The sequence below is a fragment of the Gopherus flavomarginatus genome, chromosome 4 (assembly GCF_025201925.1).
Source record: "Gopherus flavomarginatus isolate rGopFla2 chromosome 4, rGopFla2.mat.asm, whole genome shotgun sequence".
Classification (NCBI taxonomy): Eukaryota; Metazoa; Chordata; order Testudines; family Testudinidae; genus Gopherus; species Gopherus flavomarginatus.
In genome coordinates this window covers 180,486,862-180,506,607 of record NC_066620.1, presented here as the reverse complement: position 1 = coordinate 180,506,607, position 19,746 = coordinate 180,486,862, and the positions used below count along the sequence as shown (strand labels likewise).

Below are 19,746 nucleotides of genomic sequence, written 5' to 3'. Positions count from 1 at the left end.
TGGCGAGGAACTTATCTGTATTTAGTTTGATTAGCCATAGATTTGCGCATATTATTTTACTTTGCTTGGTGACTTACTTTGTTCTGTCTGTTACTACTTGGAACCACTTAAATTCTACTTTCTGTATTTAATAAAATCACTTTTTGCTAATTAATTAACTCAGCGTATGTATTAATACCTGGGGGAGCAAACAACTGTTCATATGTCTCTATCAGTGTTATAGAGGGCGAACAATTTATGAGTTTACCCTGCATAAGCTTTATGCAGGGTAAAACGGATTTATTTGGGTTTAGACCCCACTGGGAGTTGGGCATCTGGGTGCTAAAGACAAGTACACTTCTGTGAGCTGTTTTCAGGTAAACCTGCAGCTTTGGGGCAGGTAATTCAGACTCTGGGTCTTTGTTGAAGTAGACAAAAGTGTCTGGCTCGGCAAGACAGGGTTGTCATAAACAGATAGCTAAGGGTTAATGTCTCTTTCACCTGGAAAGGAGTAACCTGAAACACCTGACCAGGGGACCAATCAGGAAACAAGACTTTTTCAAATCTGGGTGGAGGGAAGTTTTGGGGTGTGAGTTCTGTGTTCTTTGTCTTGGATCGGTGACCCTCTCAGCTCTGAGAGTGATCTCTCTCTATCTCCAAGCTTTCTAATCTTCTGTTTCCAAGTTGTAAGTACAAGGATAGTAAGATAATAGGTTTATATTGTTTTTTTTGTATTTACATGTGTGTAGTTGCTGGAATGTTTTAAATTGTATTCTTTTTGGATAAGGCTGTTTATTCATTTTTCTTTTAAGCAATTGACCCTGTATATTGTCAACTTGATATAGAGCCTATTTTTAATGTCCTTTTTTCTTTCTTTTTCTATAAAGCTTTCTTTTTAAGACCTGTTGGAGTTTGTCTTTAATGGGGACTCCAGCGAATTGAGTCTGCAGCTCACCAGGGAATTGGTGGGAGGAAGAAGTCAAGGGGAAAATCTCTTTGTGTTAGATTTACTAAGCCTGACTTTGCATACCCTCTGGGTGAGGGGGGCGGGGAGAGAGATTAGCTCTCTCGGTACTTGTGTTTCCAGGATTGGAAGCAGGGAAGCTCCTAGGGTCGTCCAGGGAGGGGAGCCTGGGAGGAAGTAACCAGGAAACAAGGGGAGGGGATTATTTCCCTTTGTTGTAGGACTCAAGGCATCTGAGTCTGGGGGTCCCCCAGGGAAGGTTTTGGGGAGACCACAGTGAGCTAGGCACTGTATAAATCCTGGCTGGTGGCAGCTTTACCAAGTCCAAGCTGGTAATAAGCTTGGAGGTTTTCATGCTAACACCCATATTTTGGACGCTAAGGTCCAGATCTGGGAAAAAATGTTATGACAAGGGTGCTAAAGTCCTGAGCTGGCAGGGAAAACAGGGATAGAAGTAGTCTTAGCACATCGGTTGGCAGCTCCCAAGGGGGTTTCTGTGATCCAACCCGTCACACACACCACTACCTTGGAAAAACAATTCAAAATGAGATCATACAGTTACTGGCAACAAAAGTCAAACAGAAGATTGTGGTAGATCTGAAGTCAGCAAGATATTACTCTGTTATTTTGGCCTGCACACCTGACATCAGCCATACGGAACACATGACTTTAATGGTGTGTTTTGTAACAACAACAGAACCCAGTGAAAATGTCCCTGCAATGGTGACTGTCAGAGAGCATTTTCTAGAATTTATTGACATTGATGATACTACAGGAGCTGGTATGACAAATGTGGCTCTTAAAAAGCTGGAAGATACGGGAATTGCGATAACTGACATGAAAGGTCAGGGCTACAATAATGATGCTAACATGAGAGGAAAGAACAGAGGAGTGAACACACCGATCTGAGAGTTAAACCCTTGAGCTTTTTTCTGTCCCGTGCAGTTCTCAATCATTGAACTTGGTGGTCAGTGATGCAGCATCAGCTTCTAGTAAGGCTGCTGAGTTTTTTAATGTAATTCAAAGCATATATGTATTTTTCTCTGCATCAACTCATCAATGGCAAATTTTGAAGAAACATCTGGGAACATCCTCTCTGACGCTGAAACCACTGAGTGCCACATGATGGGCAAGTCGAGTGGAGGTGCGAAAGCCTATCAAACACCAAATTGGGACGATAGATGATGCCATAGCTGCCATTATAGAGGACGATGCTATGACAGGAACTGTTTGTGGGAGAACAGTGGCAGAGGGAAATGGAATCACCAGAAACATACATAACTTCAAATTTCTGTGTGGCTTAGTGTTGTGGCATGACATACTGTTTGAAATAAATGTTGTAAGCAAGAGACTCCAAGGCGTTGACCTTGATATATCTGGAGCAATGGAACAACTGGACAAAACAAAGTCATACCTACAGTCTTACCGGTCAGATGAGAGATTTCAAAATGTTCTGAAGAGTACACAGAAGTTGGCAAAGGAACTTCACACTGAAGCTATTTTCCCACCCATTCAAGAATACAAGAGTCACTGAAGAAGACGACATTTTGATTACGAGGCACGGGATAATCCAATAAGAGACCCCAAACAACAATTCAAAGTTTAATTCTTTAACCAGGTGCTAGATTGTGCAATACAGTCAGTTGAAGAACGTTTCATACAGCTCAAGAAACACAGCAGTATATTTGGGATGTTGTACGATATTCCAAAACTCCTCATTATACCTGAAGAAGACCTACCTGAAGAAGACCAGCATGCAGGGCACTAGAGACAGTGTCGACATATGCTGACGTGCGATTTTGATGCAAGTGATTTAGATGATGAACTGAAAGCCCTTTCAAGATACATTTCAGCAGGATCAGCTCCAAAGGCTGTTCTGGAATATATGTGCACAAGTAAGATGACCACCCTCTTTCCACATGCTTTTGTTGCTCTGTGCATACTTCTAACACTTCCTGTAACAATTGCCAGTGGAGAATACAGCTGCTCCAAGCTGAAGTTAGTAACAACACATCTAAGCTCCACAATGATACAGGAGAGGCTGGTTGGCCTTGCAACCATCTTAATAGAGTATGAGCTGGCCCAGACTGTGGACCTTCAGCAGGAAGCAGTTCAAATCTTTGCAACCAAGAAGGCACAGAAAGCACCACTTTGATTATTCAAACAGATAAAAATGCCAGTTTTTACTATGCAGACAAGAAAAGTTACATTTGCTGTTCAGGAGTTTGAGAGTTAAGTGTTACTTAAAATTTTTGAACAAGGCATTTTAAGTTGCTAGTTCTCCTTTATTGGGGTAGGTAGCAGAGCAGTACCATGAGAGGAGTAGAACAGGAAGAAGGCAGAATTGAGACCCTCCAAAGTTTTGGCCCAAGCGAGGGGGTATGGGGACATCATTTGAGCTCTCCACCTCAGGTGCCAAAATGTTGTGGGCCGGCCCTGGGCAATAACTTAAAGAACAAAAGAAGTTAGTTTGAATAACCTTTTTTTTTTAAAGGACAAAACACTTATATAGTGATAAATACTGGCCTAATAATACATTTTGTGTCCATGATTGCTGTAGTTACTACAGAGAGATTATGAGATCAAGACTGAGTTGGGAGCTGAACCGTGAGACAACCTCTGTAGGTATATGTGGTTCCCCCATGATCAAATTTAACTATTTAACTGCAGGTGGTATTGTTTACATACAATGTGGCTATAGGCTGTGATAATTGCTCACTCCATAGAATATAAACAGCAGCACTCTAAGATGTACCACATTTTGCAGATCATTCTACATTTCAGCTGAATTGGGCTGCCTATTCTACCAACTCCTTGGTAAAATTCCATTGATGGGAAAGAGAGACTCCAAAGTCAAATTCTCTGTGGTTGAGGGAAAAACACACAGTTGGGAAGCCACATGTTCTGTTCTCACCCTTACTGTCTTCTCTTTATATGTATAAGAGAAAACACAGAGTATTATAGAAAAGACACTGTGGTTATAGTGCATCACAAACTAAATATAACAATGGGATACAGTTGGGAAAAAAAGTGAACATCATTCTGGGATGTATTAGCAAGTAGGAAGCAAGATATGAGAAGTAATTCTTCTGCTCTCCTCAGCAATGATAAGGCCTCAACTAGAGTGCTGTGTCCAGTTCTGGGCACCATATTTTGGGAAAGATATGGCCAAAATGTTAAATGCCTTTTCTGTTTCAGTTTTCACCAAAAAGGTTAGCGGTGATCAGACAACTAACACTGCGAACATCAACATAAATGGGGAGGATCTGAGGCTAAAATAGGGAAAGAACACGTTAAGAGTTACTTAGACAAGTTAGATGTCTTCAAGTTGGCAAGTCCAAATGGAATGAATCATAGACTAGTTAAGGAACTTGTTGAAGAGATCTCTGGGCCATCATTAGAAATTATCCTTGAGAACTCATGGAGGACAAGAGAGATGAAACTGGCTGAAGAGATCTTATGGAACTTAAGGAACTGGCTAAAGAGATCTCTGAGCCATCATTAGCAATTGTCCTTAAGGAATTAATGGAGGACAGGGGACAGGAAAAGGACAAATATAGTATCTCACTATTAAAAGGGGAATAAGGACAACCCAGGGAATTATAGGTCAGTCAGCTTAACTTTGGTACCCTGAAAGATAAAGGGGCAAATGATCAATAATCAATTTGTAAGCACCTATAAGATAATAAGGTGATAAGTAACAGTAAATATGGATTTGTCAAAAACAAATCACGTCAAACCAACCTAATATCCTTCGTTGACAGGGTAACTAGCCTTGTAGATGGAGGGAAGCAGTCAGGGCTGGTTCCAGGGTTTTTGCCGCCTCAAGCAACAGAAAAAGAAAAAAATAAAAAGAAGCCATGATCGCGATCGGCAACAACTCCACCACGCCGCTTTCTTCTTTGGCGGCAATTGGGCGGCAGGTCCTTCCCTCCGAGAAGGACTGAGGGACCCGCCGCTGAATTGCTGCAGAAAAGCCCGAAGTGCCGCCCCTTCCCCTTGGCCACGCCAAGCACCTGCTTGCTGAACTGGTGCCTGGAGCCGGCCCTGGAAGCAGGAGATATTATATATCTCAACTTTAGAAAGGCTTTTGATACTGTCTTACATGACCCTCTCATAAGCAAACTTGGGAAATATAGCCTAGATGAAACCACTATAAGGTGGATGCATAACTGGTTGCAAAACTGTACTCAGAGAGTAATTATCAATGGTTCACAGTCAAGCTAGGAGAGCATATTGCATGTGGTCCCTCCGGGATCTGTTCTAGCTCTGGTTCTAGTCAATATCTTCATAAATGGATTTGGATAATGGCAGAGAGTACATTTATGAAATTTGTGGACAATACCAGGCTGGGAGAGGTTGCAAGAACTTCTGAGAAGGAAGATTAGAGTTCAAAATGACCTTGACAAACTGGAGAAATGTTCTGAAATAAATAAGGTGACATTCAATAAACACAAGTGCAAAGTACTGTGCTGAGGAAGGAATAAACAATTTCACAAATGCAGAAAGGGAAATGATTGTCTAGGAAAGAGTATTATAGAAAAGACACTGTGGTTATAGTGCATCACAAACTAAATATAACAATGGGATACAGTTGGGAAAAAAAGTGAACATCATTCTGGGATGTATTAGCAAGTAGGAAGCAAGATATGAGAAGTAATTCTTCTGCTCTCCTCAGCAATGATAAGGCCTCAACTAGAGTGCTGTGTCCGGTTCTGGGCACCATATTTTGGGAAAGATATGGACAAATTAGAGAAAGTCCAAAGAGGAGCAACAAAAAATGTCATAGTTCTAGGTAAAATGACCTACAAGGAAAGATTGATTAAAATGAGTTTGTTTAATCTGGAGAAGAGAAGACTGAGGAGGGACATGATAACAGTTTTCAAGTAAGTAAAAGTTGTTGTAAAGACGAGAGTAATAAATTGTGCTTCTGATCTACAGAGGACAGGACAAGAAGTAATAAGGTTAAATTGCACCAAGGGAGATTTAGAATAGACATTAGGAAAAACTTACTAACTGTAAGAGTAGTTAGGCACTGGAACAAATTACCTAGGCAGGTTGTGGAATCTTTGTCATTACAGGTTTTTAAGAACCAGTCAGACAGGGATGGTCTAGATAAGACTTAGTCCTGCCTCAGTACAGGGGACTGGATTAGATGATCTATTGAAGTCCTTTCCAGTCCTACATTTCTAAGATTTCTATGTACCCCTCATAGCCCTTATTACTGAGCAAGAGCTCATAATATACTACCTTAAGATGACAATGAAGTATCACTCCTCCATGTTATAGTTACATTAGGTGAGAGATTTCTCAAAATCATTCCAGGCAAATATTCAAGTCTTATTCACTCAGCCACATAGATCAGAATTTACTTGCCAGATCAATGGATTGCTTATTTTCGCTATAAGCACTGCTCTAACCATTAGACAATACTCCTCCCCTATAGCCAAGAACAAAACCCAGGAATACTGACCTTCAACATTTGGCTAGTATCAAGCAAATTGTTTTGTAATCCACGGTAAAAAACATTTATCAAGTACTTCAAGAGCAGCAAAGAATCCTGTGGCACCTTATAGACTAACAGACGTTTTCGAGCATGAGCTTTTGTGGGTGAATACCCACTTCGTCAGATGCATGTAGTGGAAATTTCCAGGGGCAGGTATATATATGCAGGCAAGCTAGAGATAATGAGGTAGTTCAATCAGGGAGGATGAGGCCCTGTTCTAGCAGTTGAGGTGTGAAAACCAAGGGAGGAGAAACTGGTTTTGTAATTGGCAAGCCATTCACAGTCTTTGTTTAATCCTGAGCTGATGGTGTCAAATTTGCAGATGAACTGAAGCTCAGCAGTTTTTCTTTGAAGTCTGGTCCTGAAGTTTTTTTGCTGCAGAATGGCCACCTTAAGGTCTGCTATAGTGTGTCCAGGGAGGTTGTAGTGTTCTCCTACAGGTTTTTGTACATTGCCATTCCTAATATCTGATTTGTGTATCATTTGCACTACATGCATCTGACGAAGTGGGTATTCACCCACGAAAGCTCATGCTCCAAAACGTCTGTTAGTCTATAAGGTGCTACAGGATTCTTTGCTGCTTTTACAGATCCAGACTAACACGGCTACCCCTCTGATACAAGTACTTCAAGTAGCTGGTCCGTTTTGTTGATCAAGTGGTAGAGGTCTGTGCTGGGCAGCTAAAGGTCCAGGGTTTGTACTGAGCTAATGATTCTTATTGCGACACATGAAAAAAAAAGTTTTTCTATCTTTCTTTTAAAAACTGCTTCACACAGTGAGAAATCAACCTAAAACATGTTTTATTGTTAAAATTCATAATGATCTGCTAATTATGGCATGACACACACAAAACCCACAGGTGTTCCCCATTTGGATCATTTGTACACAACAGCCATAGCGGGTCAGACCAAGGTCCTTCTAGCCCAGTATCCTGTCTTCCATCAGTGGCCAATGCCAGGTGCCCAGGAGGGAATGAACAGAACAGATAATCATCACATGATACATTTCCTGTCTCCTATTCCCAGCTTCTGGCTTGTAAATGTTTGGTTGCTTGTGTTACACATTGGCATGTAAAAAGGTGATGAAACATGATACAGACTGCAGTCCATTGGCATCCTCTGTATGCTGCAACCATAAATGGACTGATCTTTCTGTTGTATTCATATGTTCTGCCTGTAACCTTTAAGGAATCATGCATCAAGCCTTGCAACAGAATATAAACTATATCATTACAATTTACCAGTCTTGACAGACTTATATGGTTGCATGTAGAACAGTACATCAGTTTCAGTTTTATAAAGGATTTATGTGCCCCTGATGGTTTACTGTCTAGCTATTTTAACGGCGTGCTTCTTCTTTTTATATATGGTAGATAATTGTACTTATTCTCTGCTAGACTACTGACTATACTTGATGTGCAAAATTCTTCCTTTGGAGCTCAGTAATGTCCATGTTATCTTCCTTCTCTATGGCATTCATCGGTCTTTTCCTACAAGCTACTGAAAACTTTCCTATTTTGAATAATAAACTAAAGCCTAATCAATCTGTTGTATTTCTTATTTATTCCATGGTCCAAACTTTAATTTTGTAAAGTGATCTTAAAGTGCCAGCAATAGGGTGATATGGTGTGAAAAAGGTTTCCTACCGTACTTTTTTATTGCTATTTCCTCAATATCTGGGTCAATTTTTCCAGGGCAGGGGAAAAAAACAGCAGAGGGTTAAATACTCTATTTTCCATTTACAAACACTGATGTCTATGTTTCAGAAGGCAGAATCTTCCTTTAATCAGCTGTTTTATGTTTTCATATCCATGGAGGAATCTTTATTTACTTGTTCTTTTGAAATTCTTTGGAAAAGAAACACTTCACTGGAGACACCAGAAAAGTCTTGGAAAAAGCAAGTAGGTATATGGGTATTTGTCTGTATCCTTACTTGGGCTACTAGGCCATTCATTCTTGTCCCCCTTGTGTGTGTGTACTCTCTAGAGCTTTGCTCAAGTACACTTGTTGGTCCCCTTATTGACAGCTGAGTGAGAAACACCACACCTTCTGCTGGCTGCTGCTGGGTTTTTTTGATCCCCAGGGAAGTCAACTGATGAGTAAGACTGAGCTCCACCTGCCTGTCTTTCCATTTGTCTCACAGCTACAGCACCCCACTTCCACCTGGTAATGTTAGGACAAGCATCCCTCCTGAAACTGGACAGCTAGCTGATCTCTTAGCCAGGAAGTGCATGTCCCCATCATGCTACCACCCTCCTAACCTTACTGCAGCTAGCCTTCTAGGGAGTGAGCCCTCTACCAACTTCCAAGCCAAAAGCCTGTGTTTGATATCTCTTTGCCAGAACTTGTCCTGACTCCCAAGGTAAGTTAGAAGCTGTTTTGCTGTGTGGGAGGGGCTGATTACGGGTGAAAAGAAGCTGGAAAGACTACTTGTTTTGAAGTGGATGGCAGGCAGGGAGAGCAAGAATTGTGAGTGAGGGAGAAGTAAGAAGAGATAGATTTGTTGGGGGGAAAGAGATATACGAGATGTGATGCGAAGGAGTGGGAAGGAGCAAGAAGTTTCTGTACAAGAAATTAGGGCTGAAGACAAGTGGATGGAGGGAGAGAAGAGAATGCCTGGGAAAAAAGAAAGGCCAAGCCATGCATTGAGGGGATGAGACATGCAGACAGGGAGGAAAATGTGGAGTGAAGGAGTAGAAAGACATAGTAAATTAAGTTAAACAATTGACAAATCACACCTAAATAGTGTGTGGTACATAATGAGATGTGTCAATACACATATCCCTTATACTTGAAGGAGCAATTGGGAATTTAGGAAAAATATTTACCTGCTCCTAGTGCAATTCATGTCCTTCTCTGGATACTACTAACCATTCAGCCAGCAATGATTTATCCCTGGCTGATACAGGTACTTCTGAAGAACAATTATGTGTATTTTCAATATACCAGATTTCACCTCTATTTTCAAAAGGTTTTCCTAGGAATCTACATGCTCACAAAGGCTTTAACTCTTCCCCTCTCCTCTCCACAACCCTCCACCACCACCACACATACACACACACATACACCCCGAAATCATAAATTATTATTTTGTGGACTGGTCAAAATATTCTAGACTTGCCAGTCTAGTCTGAGTCAGAAACAGAAACGGTTTAGAAAAAGGCATTCAATTTCAATTACACAGTCAAATATAAATGGTCTCAACAGATCTTCATCTTCAGTATAATGCTAGCATGGTCCCCGGGGAAAAATGTGAAAAGCCTAACAAGGCTACTGCATTCTGAGTACATGTGGCTTAAGAAGTCAGCCCAAAAACTATGTCTGGCTTCCCTGAATGTGGGAATAATTAATAGGAACCTACGAGAAGTAGATGAGATACTGAGAAGGAGAGTGCACATATCTGTATACATGGAACAAAATGAAAGAGATCAAAATCCAAGAACACTGGGGAGGATTTAACGATAATGTATCATGGTTTAGTAGTAAACAGAAATGGAGTAGGAATAATTGTAGCAGAAACCTTACAAGATAAAGTAATGGACATCCAAAGGAAGAGTGACTGGCTGTCAAAAGGCTGGAGTAGTACCTAGCAGAGACCAACTATTTAATGTTATATATGGATATGCGCTGCAAGATGAGGAGAAATTCCAGATACTTCTGGACCAAGTGAAACGTGAAGTACTACAATCTGAATGCATGATTTTTGGAATGGATCTCAATGGACATGACAACTGTCAAGGAAGCAGAGGCTTTGAATCCAGAAATGAAGCTGGTGCTGATATCAGATTTAGGCAGAGCAGCTGGCTTGATTGTTGCCAAGATATATTTTGTACAGAAAGAGGAACACTTAATTACATACAAAAGTGCTGCCAGTAGGTCCTAGATTCACTACTTCCTGACAAGAAAAATAAATCTAAAAAACACAAGAGACTGTAAAGTGACTCCAGTTGAGCAGATTGTGGAGCAACAGAGATTGCCTACAATGGACTTCTGGAAGAAAAGGCTGGAGATGGGACACTATATGGGGTGGGCTCTGAGTTACTACAGAGAATCCTTTCCCAGGTATCTGCTTGGTGGGTCTTGCCCACATACTTGGGGTCTAACTGATCACCATATTTGGGGTCAGGAAGGAATTTCCTCCCCAGTTAGATTGGCAGAGACCCTTGAGGGTTTTCGCCTTCCTCTGCAGCATGGGGCATGAGTCACTTGCAGGTTTAAACTAATGTAAATAATGAATTCTCTGTAACTTGAAGTTTTTAAACCAGGTTTTGAGGATTTAAGTAACTCAGCCAGAGGGTAGGGGTCTATTTCAGGTGAGGGTGGGTGAGATTCTGTGGTCTGCAATGTGCAGGAGGTCAGACTAGATGGTCACAATGAGTCTGTGAGTCTATAAGGCTAATGGGGGACAACAGATGAGTTGTAGAACAATGGATAAAAAGGTAGAGAGTCATGGACAGGGAAATTAGTATCAGATATAAGTATCAGGTTTTACAAAGGGTTGGACAATGACTAAACCAACCGTGATGACGCCAGTGAGGCCTGGGGGGAAATATCCAAACACATTACAGAAATAGAAAAAACTGCCTGTGGCCAAAGAGAAGGAGGGAAATATCATGGCAAAGAGACATGGTGGTGGTTCAGCCATGTGCAGGAGGCAGTAAAGAAGTAAAAGTTTAAGAAATAGCAGAAAGTAAGAACGGTGGAAAATTACAAGTAATACAAGCTGCCAAAGAAAAAAGATGAAAACAGCTGTTGCAGAAGCACATAGCGCCTTATATCCCAGACTATTTATGAAGGAGGGAGATAAAGGAATATACAGATTAGTCAAGACCAGGCAAAAAAGCACTGATGACTTGGAAGCTATGATTTGTGTCAAAGATAAAATGGAACAGTACAGGTGGAAAATGGCAAAAACATTAGGAGATGGCACTGGTTTTAGGAGAAATTGCTCAGTTAAGACAATCCATGGAAACTATTGAGGCAAGTATGCTCAAGCAATAACCTCACAAAACCTATTATCGTCCAAATTGGAAAGATCCCTGAGGAGTAGAGGAAGAACACCTTGGTCTCTCTCTTCAAGCAGAAAGGGGATGTGTCAGTATGTAATTACCAACTCATCACGTTCATGAGTCACACAATGAGCTAGTTGGAAAGAATGATCAAATTATCACTAACACTTGAGCACCAAGTAAGTGATAATGAATTTGGGTTTATGCCAAGAAGGTCAACACTGAATACTGTGTGTGCAGCCCAAATATTGCAGGGTAAGTACAGGGAAAAACACAAGCAATTGCATTTAGGGTTTCTGAACAGATAGAAGGCATAGGCCAAAGTTCTTGCAGAATTGATATAGCGGTGCCTGCAGTTGCACAATCTTCTGGAGACATATGTTCAGACTATCTTTGACACACAGGAGGGTAGCACAATAGTGAGAAGCAGCTTCAGCTACAGTAAGCCATTCATTGTGAGGGTAGGTCTGCATCAAGGCCAGTCCTAAATTCATTTCTATTTGTGCCTGTATAGAACACCTTGACACAGGATATTGGAGTGAGGCTCCATGGAGTATGTTTTTTGCCAATGACATTATAGTGTGCTGCAAAGATAAAGGCAAAGTGGAAAGAGACTTAGAACAATGGAAGATAGCATTGGAAGAAAATGGTTTACAAATCAGCCAACAAAAGATGGAATGTGTGCAAAGTTTCACTGAGAAGGACAATGAAAAGCCAGTAACACTAGATGATATAGAGTTAATGTCTGTGCAGCAATTTAAATACTTTGGTTCAGTAATGAGCCATGACGAAACTGTCAGAAGTTGCAGATGTTAGAAGTTGCATGAAGAGCACTTAACATTAATGGAGGGAATTGACGGGAATTTTCTGTGACAAGAATATGCCAAATAAACTAAAGAACAAATTATTTAAGATCATGATTAGACCAGCCATGATGTATGAATTGGAATGTAGTTCAATGAGGAAGAAAGAACACGTACTGCACATTGCCAAAATGAGAATGCTCAGGTGGACATTGGCTAAGACAAGAGCTAACAGGCTAAGCAATGATGCCGATGCCCCTGTCCTGGAAACGTTGAGGAAGTATTGACTAAGATGGTAGGTCATATAAGATGATGAAACACATAATATGTTGATCAGAGAGCCAGGATGTGGTAGTCATGAGACTAACATCATGAGGAAAACCCAGAAAAAGGTGGTTCGGGACTCCAAAGGAGGAGGACACTAAGAAGGTCGGTCTCATCTTAGAAGACACATTTGACAGGAACAATTGGAGATGAAGAACAAGAGCTGTCAACCCCAATTACAGCACAAGGCAAAGATGAAGTAGTCATAGATAAATGGTCAAATTGTATTTATTTCTATATTGTCCTCAGATCTGCTAAGTGCCTTCCAGATATATAATAGCCACCTCACCTGTAATAAGACCCTACAATCTAAATGTAGAGGAAACTGTTCCTTTACCTATAAAGCCCACCCCTGAACGCCCGCAAGGCTCACTCTTCTACTTCATATTGTACTACACCCACATGAAGCCATTGCAGGAGTTAGTAAGACAACATGGGCTGAAATACCATCAATATGCAGACAACATATTATATATCTCCTCTACATCAAACACTAATAGCACCATCTCCCAGCTTTCTCAATGCCTAACTGCAGCACTTAGATGAACAGCAGGTGGAAGGTTGTAAGAGAGGGAAGCACTTTGAAAAACCTGCTTTCAATAGTGGTGTATGCCACAGAAAGGGCATCTGCCCTTTGAGTGTTAATAAGTTCCTAGCCTGGGATCTTTTGGACTATTGGATACCCACTTTCCATCTTCAACTGGCCAGAACACTATGCTTATTGGATACAGACATGGGCACAGCAATCCACACATTAATGATCTCCATGTTGACTGCTAAGTTGCAACTCATCATGCCAAGAAAGAAGCCACTCACTCTGAAAATGGCTCAGCAATACAAATCACAGCAGCCCACCTGCTTGGCAACACAAATGCTGTGAACAAATTAAACAGTGACATCCATTGGATACATTCCAGTTCAAGGTCTCTGTCCTTTCATTCAAAACACTCAACGGGCCTAGTCTACCTACAAGAGTGTGTCTTTCCATGTCTGATCTCTCAAAAAGATATTCTTCCATCCATAAGTCTCTGTTGTGTTGCCCATGCACACAATATCATTGCATGTTATGAGTTAGATAGTTTGAGGCATTTAAGATTCTATTCTCCCTATATAATTTAGCAAATCAATAAAGTCTATTGAGAAAAGCAGATTAAAATTGTAGTATCCCAAAGTTGAGACAGCATTAACAATGTTTGCAGGGTAAATGTAGTTTCCTTAGGCTCCTTTTTCCCTTAGAACCTTATAGAAGGTGTAGAAAAAAATGACATTTAAAAGAATAAACAATTAAGCACAATATGTGATGGAATTTTGTTTCTTTTTTCCTGGAGTATGAATTAATAGTATAATAGGAACTGAAAAACACATAACTTGAAATCAAGCAGAAAAAGCAAGGTGAAATTCTGGCAATTCTTATAGGAAACTATAATTGTCTGTATATGTTGCTAGCAAGTGATAAACTCAGAAAAATAAATGTTTAAATTTCAACTTCTTGGTAAAGAAGTAGATATTATTGTGACTGTAGCATGCATATACATACACAATTCAAAAAAATAGTAAAAAATTGGAACCTTAAAGGTGCTGTCATAACAGACCTAATCAACCACAATCATCCTGTGATCACCCTTGTCCTGCCTCTTCTTCCACCTTACCCTCATTAGTTTTTACTCATAATTAATCTACATTTTTTCTACATAGGTACTCCGTAGTGGGGATACACCACAATGTATCCCCACTACTGAAAAACAGAAATAAACTCTTTTTTTCCTCCCCTTCCTGCATGTGGTGGGGGGAAAAAAGCTTGATTACAGTTTTTTTGTTTGTACTTGTTTAAGACTGTGCAGGTGAGTGAGTGAAAAAGTTATGGAGTGAAAAAGTCTGTTGATCACCAAAACATCAGGAAAATGGTGGGATGGTGGAATGGGCAATGAAATATAATACAAATAGGATATTGACAACTCTGTTCATTTATTTACTAAAGATACCCATCATATCATGCAAGGCCCCCTAAAATATACATATGTTAAAATATTTAAAATAAGGTCAAATTAACATATTAGCAGAAATGACATGAAAAAGAATTTCACCCATCAAAGAAGGGCCCAGACTCAACTGCAACTAATTCCTCATAGAAATTCCCCAAGTAAACACATAGATGTTGCAAGTGTCCAGATCTTTACAACAACAACATCTCTGTTAGACTGAAAATTCCTTGCATGGAATCACATGATATTTCAATCTTGTCATTGTCAGCTGAACTTCCTAGTTTACTGCAGCTGCCTGAAAGCAGTATGAAGACATACATGTTCTCTAAGATATGCAGAGCTCAAACCATGAAGAGATTTACAAGGTAAAATCAGATTGTCCTTACATTGCCCTCACCTTTCTCCCTTACAGTATCAACACAACACAACTGCTGCTAAGATGGGAGAGGCCTTTTCCCTTCCTGTGCACACAAAGTGCCTTTCACACGTACAGATTTACCTATGATTTAACTAGGGCAATCTGTGGGAATTTCAACTTCTTCAGCACAAAGTTGCCCACTTTACATCTGTGCTCCACCTTTAACAATGACCATCTGTCCACTTCCAGATCAGTTTCAAAGTCCTGGTTCTCATCTTTAAGTTCCAAATGTTATCAAAGCCTGTCTCTCTCTCTCTGTACCCTACAATGGCAGCTCTGAAGAGAGATGGCACTGAAGCTGAAGGTCCTCTGGATGAAATTATGGGGTCTGCAGGCAGAGAATCCTGAGTGGAGGACCCTCTGAATGTGGTATTAAATTTCATCAAAAATCCAGATGAGCCCAAATCTAAAGACTTTTAGAAAGTGATGCAAGACCTAACTTTTTGCACAGGTTTTATCCCAGTAATCAGTCATGATAATGGCTGACCATATTTCCTTCTAGAAGGTAATCACTATTGGCTGGTTTCAGTCAAGAAATAGCCTGAAATGAGAAAGTTGAATAGAACTTAATTTAATTTAATATCCTTTGTGATAGAAGTAAGGCTTCCTAATTTATGTACAATATACTACTGAGACTGGCACATTAAAAATGCTTAGTTAGACAAGATACCATGCATTTGCAACTACATATTATATTTTATTATGACCACAAATTGCATATAAACTAATTAGTGCTAGGTGCCTTACCAATAACTACTGTAGCATTTTACAGTTAGAACTGCAGCATTTCATGCCACTCAGTGAAGTGAAAGATATTCACAAGGTGATCATTTTGGCAGAGGCATGTCTCAACAAACCAATCACAATGTGACATGCTTTTCACTTCACTAAGTGGTATCCTATATTTCACCTTGCACATTTTTATAAACAAGTCATATTCGCGTACAATAGTCTGGGACAATTACACAAGAGAAAACATTTCTAACTACTATTAGCGATTTGTATTGGATTATTCTTGGATGGCATTAACTGTCCAAAACTTAAAAAAAAAAAATCTCAGGTGAGTCTGATAGATGTGAACACGGTCTTCAATTAGCATAACTGCAAGGATAAATTCATCACAAACCCAAAGCTAAGATAAAAGTGTTATGTGAACCTGTTGAGGAGTTTTAGGATGGACAGAGGGGCTTTGCTGAGCATTGTTTTGAGTAAAGTATGTGTATGAAGGGAAAGAGGGAGAACAGAAAAGAAACGGAGAATTGGGTTGGAGCAAAAAGGCAAGAAAGCCATGCAGCAGGCAGTGAGCTTGGTGTATGACTCTGGGAAAAAAGCTAGAGATTTCGGGGTCTGGTATTGGCTAAAGATGTTTGGAACTGTAAGCTAAGAAACTACTATTTTGTTTCTGGTTCCTCTTCAGTTTGGAGAAACAGGAACTTGTACATTCCTTGTGAACAAACAAGACTGCGTGAATGAAAATACCAGGCTCCATTGCCAATTTATACCCCAAGTGGGACATTCTGAGGGCTCTGAACTAAAACTAGCCATTCGAGTGGAAAGGGGTAAAGAATGTGTGTGTATGTTGTTGAAGTATAATCCATTTCCTGCTGTAGAGACTCTACAGGGAATTATAAACTCACATAATGTCCCCAAGCGTTAAATTTTATGTTTAGCTGAAAAGATGTGTAATACCAGAGGTAAACTGAGGCCTGGTCTACAAAAGAAAATTAGGTTGGTTTAACTACATTGGTCAGGGATGTGAAAATTCCACACCCCTGAGCAGTGTTACTAAGTTGAGCTAAGTCCCCATATAGACAGTGCTGCCGCCTCTCGGGGAGGTGGATAACACCAACGGGAGATCCCCTCCAATTAGCATAGCTAGTGTCTACACTGAAGCACTGCAGCAGCACCACTGTACCATTTTAGATGAAGACAAGCCGTGAGAGTTCTCTATTGACTAAGTCTCTGAGGAGGCTGTCATGCATACTTTATCCAGGAACCTCCAATACAGTACAAGAAACTTCTTGTGCTCATTTAATGTGGTACACCTACACTTGTTTCCAGAGGAACACAACATAACTACCCTTTCTTGCAAATCTAGCACTTTGGGAACTTGTCTACATACCACTGTATACTTTTCCTTGCTAGGTTCTTCCTTATACGGCACATATGCATAGCTGTCCCGTTATGCATAAAGAAAATCTTACCTGGTGATACAGAAGTGGACCTCTGCATGGCTAGAGTGCATGACAGAGCTAAAAGTTCTAAGAGAGTTAGTACTCAGACTGCACTGGGAAAAGAAAGCGTAGCATATGTGCAAGCACACATTTTTAGGTTCCAGGTTTGCCTGGAAAAGTTTACTGTGAAGGAAGTGACTTTCAAGTGCTGTCCCAGCCTGTCCTGCTCTTGAACAAATAAAGGAGAGATTCTGGGGAAATGAGTGATGTAGTATACTCTCTTTTCAAAGTGCTCTCAGTGGGAACAGAACACTTTCTTCAGTTAATAACCTAACTAACCATCTTTCTGGTGCTGAAATGCTGCATTCTCAGTATTTATATGCCAGTCCCTATTCTACTTGCAATGTTACGTTTACTAGAGTAGTGGAGTTGGAAAGAAAACTATGGCAGAATAAAATATTATTTTACACACACACACACACACACACACACACACTGTTTCATTCTTTACATATGTCTTATTTGGTAGAATATCTATTTGGGAACACGTACACATATATAGTTGGAAGCAAAATAGATGTAGAAGTACTTACGTTTGTATTGTGAACATTTCCATTAACGCAGATGACATCTTGTTTTTGAACTGTTAGTACCTCTTTTGTAAGCTTCAGTTGGATGTCATAGGCATTTTCAGACCCTTCATCATATAACAATGCAATACCTGTTTTAGTCTGTGGAAACAAAGTACAAAAATACAAATAAAACAGTTTAAGTACAGGAGCATTTTATGTTAATAAACAATAAAAGGTCAATAGGTTTTGCACAAAAATGCACATTGATTCAAACAGGAAGTGAAAGGTCAGCTTGCTTTCTTTGAAGTTTTAAATTGATTCAAATGTTCATTCAAAAGCCTATTTACACTTATCTGACAGTGTAAATGAGCCTTCAAGTGGGTGTAAGTGTAATTCATTCCCACTTTAAAACCTCTTTCCACTGCCAGGAGGAGAAGTGGGTTCAGTGAGGTGTTCTGTTTTGGAAGGATTTTTTGTTTGTTTGCTTTCTTTAAATATACATGCTGCAATGTGTTTTCATTAGAGAAGGCCAGGTTTAAAGAAACACACATTGCACTTTGAGTGGACAGTGGTGAGGTTTGTGATGGTCTTTCATTCCTGGAGGAGTTCACTCCAGAGTCTAAGACTGGCCTCAGACTGATCCTCAAGAAAGTTCGGTCTCTGGCACAGACAAGCTTTACCTTTACTGTCCAGAGTTCCATTGTGCAGAGGATTAACATTTTACATCCCAATTTCAGATATACACAAACATACACATTATATATTTCAATTTGTGAAGGTCAAACTAGATGTCTACTTCTGAAGTTACATAAGACTTAAATGTTATGTATCACGGTGAATGGAAGTATACTATCAGAATACTAAATGGTAAGCGACACTGAATAATTGAGATATGCTGGTTTAACTACTAAAAGCCATCAAAATATAGCTGGAGCCAAAATAAAAAGTATTTTTCCAAGTTTTCTGTTTAAGATTATGTGCAGAATACACTACATAAGATAAAAAACAATGTGACATAATGCCACCTGAAATGTCTAAATACATTAACAACAGAAAAATTAACATTTTCACACTTTCCCACTTGTCTCCAGTGTGAGAGATTTTGTTTAATAATGTTTACAGAATTAGGACCAAAATATCTAATTGGTAATGTCAATGAATTAGAACATTTTCAGAAGTTAATGAGCTTTAGACAAATGATTCTATTTGCATTCTATATAGCAGAGAAAAACCAAAACATCTATTTTCAAAGCAGAAATGAGTGATTGTGTGATTGTATTTGAGTTACAACATTTATCAGTCTAGAAATTATTAATTTGCCTATTACAGCGGTATCAGAATGCTGTGATTGTTTTTATTCCTACTATACCTAACAGTTGAAGTACACATATTCACACTGTCTGATAGATGCTGATGCAGTAGAACATCTGTACTATTCACAAGGGAAAAAATTTTCATGCCCACCGTGAGTCATATTTTCCCTGATTTACAAGTCTTTTTAAGTCCATGATTTGGCATTTTGATTTTTTTTTCTTTGAGCGATTTACGTACTAGCACAATTAAGGATCCTGTCACAACTGTGGAAAATGAGATTAATTAATTAGTGCTCTATTGACTTTACAGGAGCAGATTGTAAACATCATTTTGGAGGTTGGTAGATTTTAAAACCAAGTGAGAGCAACTATAATCATGTAGTCTGACCTCTTGCATAAAACAGATCAGAGCATTTAATGTAATGATTCCTGTAGTGCAGGAAATTATTGTACCGATATGTAATGAACAATATCAAGCCCAATAATTTGTGATCCAATTTGAGCATTTCCTTTAAAATTTCACATGCTTTTTCTTATCAGATTTTTGTGTTTTATATTATATTAAAAAGAAATAAGCCCTTGGCATTCAATGCTCATTCCTCAAAAGTTTTATAACAAACTGAAGGTACATCAAATTTGGGATTTAAATTCTTTGATAATATTTTAATTTCTGTACCATTAAGGAGGATGTTCTTTGGTGATG

General features: G+C 39.6%; 1 protein-coding gene across 1 annotated transcript in view; it reads right to left on the bottom strand.

The window, feature by feature from the left end:
• The window catches only part of SNTG2 (syntrophin gamma 2), a 272,147-nt gene extending 253,716 nt beyond the window's left edge, over nucleotides 1–18,431 (bottom strand). Inside the window, exons 1-2 of the mRNA XM_050951641.1 lie at nucleotides 18,411–18,431; nucleotides 17,752–17,889 (exon numbers count right to left, since the gene is read on the bottom strand). Of these exons, the coding sequence (XP_050807598.1) occupies nucleotides 17,752–17,889; nucleotides 18,411–18,431 (159 nt within the window). The remainder of the gene's footprint in view (nucleotides 1–17,751; nucleotides 17,890–18,410) is intronic.
• Nucleotides 18,432–19,746: the final 1,315 nt, after the last annotated feature.